This window comes from Pholis gunnellus (assembly GCF_910591455.1).
Source record: "Pholis gunnellus genome assembly, chromosome: 14".
NCBI lineage: Eukaryota > Metazoa > Chordata > Actinopteri > Perciformes > Pholidae > Pholis > Pholis gunnellus.
In genome coordinates, this window is record NC_136541.1 from 1007480 (window position 1) to 1019112 (window position 11633).

The 11633-nt window shown below is 39.0% G+C and overlaps 1 protein-coding gene across 1 annotated transcript; it reads right to left on the reverse strand.

Moving 5' to 3' along the window:
• Positions 1 to 6: 6 nt before the first annotated feature.
• On the reverse strand, positions 7 to 4392 carry LOC306705729 (uncharacterized protein). The gene is made up of 4 exons (XM_079172558.1): positions 4298 to 4392; positions 3677 to 3780; positions 3363 to 3424; positions 7 to 2695 (listed from the first exon to the last, which is right to left on the reverse strand). The coding sequence occupies exon 4, from the start codon at positions 2559 to 2561 to the stop codon at positions 882 to 884; it is 1680 nt and encodes a 559-aa protein (XP_079028684.1). The 5' UTR covers positions 2562 to 2695; positions 3363 to 3424; positions 3677 to 3780; positions 4298 to 4392; the 3' UTR covers positions 7 to 881.
• Between the last annotated feature and the right edge of the window lie 7241 nt (positions 4393 to 11633).

Sequence of the window (11633 nt, forward strand, 5' to 3'; positions counted from 1 at the left end):
AAATGAATGAAGACGTTAGATCTATGAAGAGCTTTGTGCTCTTGTACAGAATGTTGTGCTGGTCTCTCTCTGGAATGTACCATTTATTCAAGTACTGCACTTAAGTAGAACTTTGAGGTATTTGTAGCCTACTTTACTTGAGTATTTGCATTTTATGTAACTTTAAACTTCACTACATCTCTGAGGAATATATTATACTTTTAAATGAACTATATTTATTGATAATATTAGTTACTAGGTAGGCTACTTTGCAGATTCAGATTCTTAATACAAAATATAATGTAAAGATTACACGGTCAAGCTACTTCAACTCTCCGAGCCAAACTAGAGCCTGTCACTGCGCACCAATATGGACAAAATGTGCATGGAAAGAGCCATCCACTAAGAAGTTGAACAATATTTTTGGTTCATTATAAAACTTTGGTGTGCTAAAATAAAGAGAATCGCTGGCCTAGGTAATTAATGGGAAACATTTCTGATACTGATGTCGGTCCGATACTGACTCAAACAGCTGGATTGGTTGACAATGGGCCTGACTGGTATCGGTGACCATTATTTTAATTTAAAGAAGTCCATTACATCTACATCTATGTATTTATTTGTTACATTTAGATTTATAAAGTTAATAAAGCAAAGTTTAAGTCAGACCTGATAGTTTCTTACACATTAAAGAATGATCCTTGTCACTTCCACATAGTGAGACATACATCTTATTAATTAAAAACTGGTATCGGATCAGTACGCGACATCTACAGATACTCAAGAATCAGTATTAATAAGTATTTCGGTATTGGGCCTGAAAACGGTGGATCGCTGCATTCCTAATTTCTATATACAGAGTGGGTCTCGTCTGGGTCTTGATGGAATTAGTTGAGACCTCGTCATGGTCTCGGTTGCATCTGGTCTTGAGATTCTTGACGATGGAGGAGTTTCTCTCCTTTGTCTACTTTAGCCGTGAACTCTGCCTTTTCTCTCATGTCTCTCAGGTACTGAACTCGTTGCTTCCAGCCTGACTTGGCCTCAGCTTTCTCTCCCTCAATGAGCATGTCAATGTACTCTGGAGTGGAGAGAGGATTTGGTTTCAGTGCTATCTCTTTAAGTCTGTTTAGACACTCAGCAGACTTCTCCATCAATTTCACCACATCATGCTGCACACGATCATATTCAGCCTTCAGTTGTTCAACCAATGCCTCAACAGGTGCCTTAGCCTCTGAGGCTTCCAGGTACTTTTCCTTCAGCTTTGTCACTGTTTGTTTTTCAATAACTTCCTCATAGTCCCATCTGTACTTCTGATTAAAATGTTGATTCCAGAAGCATTTACCTGGGCACTGAGTACAGTATCCATCTGATCCCATTGCACCACAACCTTTTTTACCCTCATCATTTGGAATGATACAAACACGATGGCAGGTGAAATGACACAGCTGACAATTGGTGATGAATATTCCAGTTCCAGAAATGTCTTCTTTAACAACCTTCATGACGGTGACTTCAAACTCAAAGTTCTCATTTCTGCTGATCTCTGCCTCATGCTCTTTAAGTTTTTCAGCTGTCTGTTTAATCTTCTCACCCTTAGCTAACCCAAGTTTAACCTTCATCTGCAAACTTTCAATTGAAATCTCGAGCTGCTTTCTCTCTTTGAGGACTTCCTTCGTCATTGTCAAGCTTTTGGTTTTTATTTTAGTCAAAGCAACAAAGAAGCTCTTCATGCTTTTTGTCCCCATGTTCCAAAACATCTGATCAAAGCTTCCATCTTCATCTTCATCATCCTCACTCACGTCTGCTGCAGATGATTTGTTGTCTGCAAACAACACTGAGTTGTTGAATTTGAAGTGAATCGGCAGCTTTTTCTTTGTTTTAGGACACGGGACACCTGAAGCATTGATCGCCTCTAGAACTGGTGGTTGCTTGCCGTCTGCGAATGTCACCAGAATTCTGATGTTTTCTGCGACATCTTTGCCAAAGATTGAGAGCACAGAATCAAACACATATTTCTGTGTTGGTGTGAGTCGAGCTAAAGGAGCCTGAGCTACGAAACACACAGCGTCAATGTCACTGACACCATGATCAGCAGAGAAGAGTTTACGTAGCTGTTCTGTGATCTCTCTGTCTCTCTCTATGCCTCTTGTATCTCCAAAACCTGGAGTGTCAACGATGGTCAGAGAGCAATCTATTGCAAAATCCTTCCGGTGGTTGATTTTGTACACAGTGACTTCAGAAGTCTGGCTCTGAGCTTGTGATTTCGCCTGATCCTCATCAACTAACTTAAACCGATAGGAATCCTCCCATTCCACACCTAGAATGTAATTGATCATCCCATTGATGAGAGTTGACTTCCCAGCACCAGTCGCTCCGAGGACCATTATGGTGCGATTAGTCTTACCAGTGGACTCTTTCCCAAAACTGAAACGTCTGCACCCTTCTATATTGATGTGTTCATCCTTCAGGAGGACTTTATAAACAGGGAGAGGCGCTGTCCCTGTTAGCAGTGTACTTTTTGCTTTAACAGCATCAGCAAGCCGTTTGGGAGGGTAACCAAACGCAGCCTTCACTTGGTTCATTTTGATTTTTAAATAACTAAATTTACAATCAGATGACACCAGGACCAGCCCTCTGAAAGGTTAGTTAGTTCTACACATGTGGAACTTGTATGTCTTCTGCTCTTGAAGTGAAAGAAGTTCTCTCAGGTCCAAATCTGCAAAAGATGACAAAAATAAAAATGCACAGAATTCAACCCTCATTTGCAGCACCATTCTACGTTTCCTATTTCTACTGCATTAAAACTAATACAGGCTCAGATCACTATGACTAATATTGAAACTAAGTAGGCCACAGATACGGTGTAATAAATATTCATGTGACATTTTCTTTTCATATTTTCCCTTTTAACACATTATTGGACAAAGTCTCTCTGTCCAACTGGCAAATTCAAATCATTAGTTTGCAACAGAGCTACATATCAGCAGTAACGTTAGCATGAGGTCGGTTCACAGAAACATCACAAAAATAGCAGAATGTATTGCCAGCCTTCCTTAAATAACAATGGGCCTCATGCAAGAACCACTCGTACCAACAGATGTGTTCTTAAGAGGCCTGTACGTGTGATTTAGAGAACTTGCCGCATTCACCAATTTTCTGGTATTTTGAATTTACAAAATCAATGAACGAGTGGTCCAGACCTGTAGTAGGAGTCACGTGGGATTGGTCTGCTGTTAATAAAGCCAACGTTTTTCACTATTTGATTGTTTATTTCATTACTTTGAGTTTGAAAACCCGATATTAATTACACTGTATAATTATGTTGACATTATCTTGTTGGACTCAAACAGGGAACGAGCAGATCAGAGTGTTCAGCAACTTACCTCAGTTTGTCTCTTATAGGGAGGGAAAGAAGAGTTCTGCTTCAGTTCTGCTTCTGTAGCTCCTTTTATACAAACAGTGCACACACACACACACACATTTACAACAGCATAAGAACAAAATAAGAAACTTCAACAGGAAAGCAAATGTGTTCATTCAAAGTCTGTAGTTCTTGGTTTTTGTCAGTCTGACTGTACTCTGTCACATAAATAATGCATATGTTACTACTTTATGCCGTTTAATTTCAGCTGGACATTAAAGACTTTATGTCCTCACTGGTAACATGTAAAAAGACAATGTAAAACACAATACACACCGACAGGATAGTTGCTGCTGCTTGTTAAGCTTATTTCTTTGAGGGCAGTGTTGGAGCTGAAGGCAACTTTGATCGGTGCAATTCCCCCCAGTGGAAATCAAGCCCTTGAAATCAAACAAGACCGGTTAGTTTAAAGTCCAGTTGTGTTTCACATTACAATGTAATTGAAACACAAGTGAATTATTTTACAATTAATAAAGCCTGAAGTTAGTGTTCTCTTTCCAATCTTTAGAATGATGAATTGATTTGGAGATCTGTGAGATTTTCAAAGAAGTGTTGTGCGTATTAAAACAATACTCTAAATAATCTCTTCACTGGGTTTTCCCTGATGAAAGTTGTGTTGGGAAGCCACAATAAACGAGTGATTCCTGTTCTTACATTAGAATCCAACATGTGGGACGACATGTAAAACACTGATTTAAACAAAACTCAAACTTGGAGCCAAATTGACCAAAGTCTATTTGCTATATTCTCAGAGATGGACTACAAAAACAATAAACACAAGCAAATCATTCTAAAACTAAATCATGCAATAATGTTCATCAACCCAAAATCTTCAGTATCACAAACACTGAAACATAGAAGCTGTGGACTAAAAGATCAGAGTGTTCAGCAACTTACCTCAGTTTGTCTCTGATCAGGAGTGAAGGAAGAGTTCTGCTTCAGTTCACTCTGTATATACACACACACACACACACACACACAGATATACACACACACACATACACACACGCACACACGCAAGCGCTCGCACACACACACACACACACATTTCCAATAAGTGAGACCATTTACAAGAAACCCCACACAGCAAAAAAGAAAGTCAAAGTTTGCTCGCTATAAAACAGATAAACAGGAAGTCAAAAAGATGACATCCTGTTAGAACCATCGGTCGAATACTTGTAGTTACATTTATTTTACACACACACAACAATTGAGACCATTTACAAGAAACCCCACCCAGCGAAGATAAAAGTAAAAGTAAATATGTTGCATGTTTGCTCTCTATAAAACAGAGTGATACTGTTCTACATCAATACAAATACATCATTGTTACTGTCGTGGAAAATAATCTTTTTAACCTCCCGGTGAGAAATAATCGAGATGAGAAAACTCTTAAAATATAAAAACATATTTATTTAACAGACACTAATGATAATTCAGCTGAATGGATAGAGCTCTTTCCCCACAGATGGTTCGGAGGTCTAACAACAAGGAATAGACAAAAACAGAGTATATGCACGTTATCTCGTCTCCTCCCTTCACAGACGTCGTCCTCCTCTATCTGCCGCTGCACAGACCAAGGCTGGTTCCCAGTCTTGTCGTGGGAAGAGGGTTAGGTGGTGAAATAACACTACAGCAAGTCAGAAATGCTAAAATACCGATGAACTCATTTATCGTTAGGTTTTATATGAGCCTGGTTGGCCTCATCTACATATATGCAGGTTTAAGCGATACAAGTTATACCTAAAAGAACGATATGATACATTTCCACAACAATTCCCCCTTTGGCCATTCCTATGGCCATTAAAGTATTTACAATTTATCGAAACATCAACACATTTTACCCCAAATGGTTTATATATGCACATCATTAATCAATAAGTTTAACATTAGCTGTTTTGTGAGATTATATTTCTATAATAGTAAGCTATAATAAACACAAGTATTACACAAAAAGTCACTTTCGTAGTCCTAAGGGAGGAACAAGTCAGATGTTGCGGAATCTGCCTTTTTTAGACTAAACAGTGGAATGTGCATGTGTGATGCCTGAGATGTTTTGGATCTTTGGCTCACTCTTCTGATGTGTGTTCTATCTGTGCGAGCAGAGGCTGTGTTCATGTTTTAAACACGTCTCACTCTTCTGATGTGTGTTCTATCTGTGCGAGCAGAGGCTGTGTTCATGTTTTAAACACGTCTCACTCTTCTGATGTGTGTTCTATCTGTGCGAGCAGAGGCTGTGGTCATGTTTTAAACACGTCACAGCTCGTGTGCTGCCGGACTGTGAACTTAGCATATTCATATCACATGTTATTCGATGGTGACTTAATGGTTTTACAAATCTAGTGGTTGCTGATTTGAGTTATTCTCACTATAATTGTTTGCATTCGGTTGTACATTCTTTGGTTGCCGTGGTTTCTGATGCATCAATTGTTAGGACACAATTATTATTACACAAAGAGCAGAAAACACATTGAACCTCTTAGGCCACACCACCCCTGAGAGAAAATGGGTGCCTTAGTGCAGGAGATCTGCCTTCCAGTGTGGCGTCATCTTTGCACATATACCTCCTACCACACTGATTTCTGTGTGACAGCTTTGCAGTTTGGGAAACTCGGGTTGCTCCTCCTCTCTCTCCCCAGCCACACAAAATGAGTGAGGTGATCGGCTACATGTTTGATGCGTTGTTAGCAAACAATACATTGCTCTACAAATACTAAAAAACAGTGAACCCTCTTGTGTACCATGCTAAATTATAAAATGTGATATGTTATAATTTCTTTACTTTGTTTCCAGTAACTGTTTCTTTAGGTCTAGTTTTAAACCTGAGGTCTACAGATAAATGATCCTACCTAGTTATTCTCTGACAAATCACTACTGCAAAGTTCAACTATGCCCACAAAAGAGTTGTGCTTTGGCTCGCATTTATTAATTGTCAGACATGTTTCTATTTTGTAACTGTTGTGGAAATTTATCATATCTTTCTTTTAGGTATAACTTGTATCGCTTAAACCTGCATATATGCAGATGAGGCCAACCAGGCTCATTTAAAACCTAACGATAAATGAGTTCATCGGTGTTTTAGCATTTCTGACTTGCTGTAGTGTTATTTCACCACCTAACCCTCTTCCCACGAAAAGACTGGGAACCGGCCTTGGTCTGTGCAGCGGCAGATAGAGGAGGACGACATCTGCGAAGGGGGGGTGAAGGGAGGAGACGAGATAACGTGCATATACTCTGTTTTTGTCTATTCTTTTATCCGCTGCTCATCTCAGTGGCTGGGCTCCTTGTGACATCACCTCTGACATCACCTCTGACCTGGGGCCGCATGGTCCTACCCAGGAGTCCTCTCCTGTTGTTTTACAGCAGTCTGCTTTTCATCAGTTGTCTCCGCTTCTCCTCCCCTGTCTCTGAAAAGCCTCGCCTTGAATTCCTTAACTTTCCCTGATGGCTATTCTTTACAGTGTTTAATCCTCCAGTGTTTACGCATTCATGATTTCAATACATTCAATATGTCAATATACTGTAACATATAATATCCTTCATGTAAACATATTACAAACATAATTCATTCTTCAGTAAATAATTTGTGACTCTTACATATTTTACATTTTATTATTGTGACACTTCTATTCACCACGAAGGGTGCTATAAATTCTACTACTAATACTTCTTAATACTGTAATTCTCCACACTTGCAAGCGGAACACGGTTTCACAGATACATATTGCAGAGTCTGTGGAAGTGACTTCAAAGAACAGTTGCACGTACAGAGTATTTATACACTTAGAGACCATGTACAGCACGCTTTGCTGCATCTAGGTACTTTCCATCTCGAAGGTGTTATTTCCTGTTTTACCGAGGTGTTGTTTTTACCAAGGCGCTGGTTCCATTTTTACCTTCTGCAAACTGTTATGTTTCTGATGAACATTGTCTTTACACTGTTATACGGGCCTAGCTGATTACATTCTGTTGGTTATAAGCACATAAGCATATATTTTACCATTACATTGCAAAAAAACAACAAGATGGCGACGGCCAAAATGCAGAACTGGAGACTTGAAAACTGTCGTCTATCTTTGTAGACATCTGAGGGTGAACCCCCGAATATGCTGTGGTCACAAACAGGGATATCTTTGATATTTAAAGTAATTTTATGAATTGTTTGAAGTTGTTATAACTTATTTACTGCTTGGTCTAAAAGTCTAGCCCAAAAGATCTTGAACTATTTCAGAAAATAAAAATAATTTTAGATGATTTGAAGTTGATGCCAACAGTTTATAGGCTGACTTAAAGGTTAGCTGCATATGGCCTCACACATATACTAAATGAAGTGCACAATGACTCATCAGAGGACAACAGAAAGCACTCAAGACTGTATTTGTTGTATCAAATAGGATTTATTGTTAATCATTTCATATGTTTTCCATCATTAACCCTATAACTACAGAACAATAAAATGCAATTCAACACACAGAATAGAAATTTAACAAAATGTATTCAAGAGTAGATAGAAAAAAAATAGATAAAAGCAGATGCTCCTGTTTAAAACCCTGTATTGAACAATGTAAACTGGCTGCAGTGTTGATATATATTCAAGATTTTTATGAAAATATGTTTACATTATAATAGAAAATAAAAAAATACATTCACATATTCGGTATTCAGGTTTGCTGAGTTAATAGGGCTGCAGAATTAAACTTTTACATTGGTGGTAATGAAGTCAGCAGGTTAACGTTTCTAGAACAACATGTTGGCACACTTAGTCAGAGTAAATCTCTGTTTCCCTTTTCAGTAAATAGAACAAAATTAGCAAAGTTTCTCTTCGTCAAAGTAATTTAAGTCTCAGTCTCTTGGTTTCGAGACTTGTGCTCTGCTTCTACGCTCATGTTAATCAGGGACTGAACTCACTGATTCCAGTCTGGCTTTGCTTCAGATTTCTCTCTTTCATGAAGCATGTCAGTACTATGGAGCGGAAGGAGTATCTGGCTTAAATTCTTTAAGTCTACTTGGCAGTTTTATCAACTCTGCCCTCTCTCACATCTCCTTTGTCGCTCACTTTTCATAAAAAACAACAACAAAACAGAAATACACCAAAATGATTCCATCAGTAACTGTCGGAGCAGAAGAGAGTCTAGCTTCTGCTCCACTGGCTTCTGTAACTTAATCTCTAATCTACAATCTCCTGTTCAGCATTTCTTTAACGGTCCAGGACTACAGGTCCCATTAGCGCTGGTACTTGTGCTGTCATAATTTGGTTGTCTTGGCTATAGACAGAGCTGAATATGCTCGTCTCTTGTTCTAGCAGTCATGGAATGTACTATTTATTCAAGTACTGTACTTAAGTACAACTTTGAGGTATTTGTAGCCTACTTTACTTGAGTATTCACATTTTATGTAACTTTAAACTTCACTACATCTCTGAGGAATATGTACTTTTAACTGAACTATATTTATTGATAATATTAGTTACTTGGTAGGCTACTTTGCAGATTCAGATTTTTAACACAAAATATAATGTAAAAATTACACGACCAAAGTCACAAGCCACTTCAACTCTCCGAGCCAAACTAGAGCCTGTCACTGCGCACCAATACGGACAAAATGTGCGTGGAAAGAGCCATCCACTAAGAAGTTGAACAATATTTTTGGTTCATTATGAAACTTTGGTGTGCTAAAATAAAGAGAATCGCTGGCCTAGGTAATTAATGGGAAACACTGCTGATACTGATGTCGGTCCGATACTGACTCAAACAGCTGGATGTTTGAGTCTCGAGTCTAGATTGAAGACAATGGGCCTGACTGGTATCGGTTACCATTATTTTGATTTTTTTTTTAAATCCAGTACATCTACATTTATGTATTTATTTGTTACATTTAGATTTATAAAGTTAATAAAGCAATGTTTAAGTCAGACCTGATGGTTTCTTACACATTAAAGAATGATCCTTGTCACTTCTACATAGTGAGACATACATCTTATTAATTAAAAACTGGTATCAGATCAGAGCTCGACATCTACAGATACTCAAGAATCAGTGTTAAGTATATCGGTATTGGGCCTGAAAAAGGTGGATCGGTGCATTCCTAATTTCTATATACAGAGGGTCTCGTCTGGGTCTTGATGGAATTAGTTGAGACCTCGTCATGGTCTCGGTTGCATCTGGTCTTGAGATTCTTGACGATGGAGGAGTTTCTCTCCTTTGTCTACTTTAGCCGTGAGCTCTGCCTTTTCTCTCATGTCTATCAGGTACTGAACTCGTTGCTTCCAGCCTGACTTGGCCTCAGATTTCTCTCCCTCAATGAGCATGTCAATGTACTCTGGAGTGGAGAGAGGATTTGGTTTCATTGCTATCTCTTTAAGTCTGTTTAGACACTCAGCAGACTTCTCCATCAATTTCACCACATCATCCTGCACACGATCATATTCAGCCTTCAGTTGTTCAACCAATGCCTCAACAGGTGCCTTAGCCTCTGAGGCTTTCAGGTACTTTTCCTTCAGCTCTTTCACTGTTCGTTTTTCTATAACTTCCTTATACTCCCATCTGTACTTCTGATTAAAATGTATATTCCAGATGCATTTACTTGGGCACTGCTTACAGTTCCCATCTGGTCCCATTGCACGACAATGTTTTTTATCCTTATCATCTGCAAAGGCACAATTACGATGGCAGGTGAAATTACACTGCTGACAATTGGTGATGAATATTCCAGTTCCAGAAATGTCTTCTTGAACTGGCTTCATGACGGGGACTTCAAACTCAAAGTCCTCATTTCTGCTGATCTCTGCCTCATGCTCTTTAATTATTGCATTTGTCTGTTTAATCTCCTCACCCTTAGCTAACCCAAGTTTAACCTGCTTCTGCAAACTTTCGATTGACGTCTCAAGCTGCTTTCTCTCTCTGAGGACCTCCTTCGTCATTGTCAAGCTTTTGGTTTCTATTTTATTCAAAGCATCAAAGAAGCTCTTCATGCTTTTTGTCCCCATCTCCCAAAACATCTGATCAAAGCTTCCATCTTCATCTTCATCACTCACGTCTGCTGCAGATGATTTGTTGTTTGCAAACAACACTGAGTTGTTGAATTTGAAGTGAATCGGCAGCCCTTTCTTTGTTTTAGGACACGGGACACCTGAAGCATTGATCGCCTCTAGAACTGGTGGTTTCTTGCCGTCTGCGAATGTCACCAGAATTCTGATGTTTTCTGCGACATCTTTGCCAAAGATTGAGAGCACAGAATCAAACACATATTTCTGTGTTGGTGTGAGTCGAGCTAAAGAAGCCTGAGCTACGAAACACACAGCGTCAATGTCACTGACACCATGATCAGCAGAGAAGAGTTTACGTATTTGTTCTGTGATCTCTTTGTCTCTTGCTATGCCTCTTGTATCTCCAAAACCTGGAGTGTCAACAATGGTCAGAGAGTGATCTATTGCAAAATCCTTCTTATGGTTGATTTTGTACACAGTGACTTCAGAAGTCTGGCTCTGAGCTTGTGATGTAGACTGATCCTCATCAACTAACTTAAACCGATAGGAATCCTCCCATTCCACACCTAGAATGTAATTGATCATCCCATTGATGAGAGTTGACTTCCCGGCACCAGTCGCTCCGAGGACCATTATGGTGCGATTAGATTTACCAGTGGACTCTTTCCCATAACTGAAACGTCTGCACCCTTCTACATTGATGTCTTCTTCCTTCAGGAGGACTTTATAAACAGGGAGAGGCTCTGTCCCTGTTAGCAGTTTACCGTTTGCTTTAACAGCATCAGCAAGCCGTTTGGGAGGTTTGACATAATCAATCATAACCTTCCCTATGTCCATTTTGATTTTTAAATAACTAAATTTACAATCAGATGACACCAGGACCAGCCCTCTGACAGTTTAGTTAGTTCTACACGTGTGGAACTTGTATGTCTTCTGCTCTTGAAGTGAAAGAAGTTCTCTCAGGTCCAAATCTGCAAAAGATGACAAAAATAAAAATGCACAGAATTCAACCCTCATTTGCAGCACCATTCTACGTTTCCTATTTCTACTGCATTAAAACTAATACAGGCTCAGATCACTATGACTAACATTGAAACTAAGTAGGGCACAGATACAGTGTAATAAATATTCATGTGACATTTTCTTTTCATATTTTCCCTTTTAACACATTATTGGATAATGTCTCTCTGTCCAACTGGCAAATTCAAATCATTAGTTTGCAACAGAGCTACATATCAGCAGTAACGT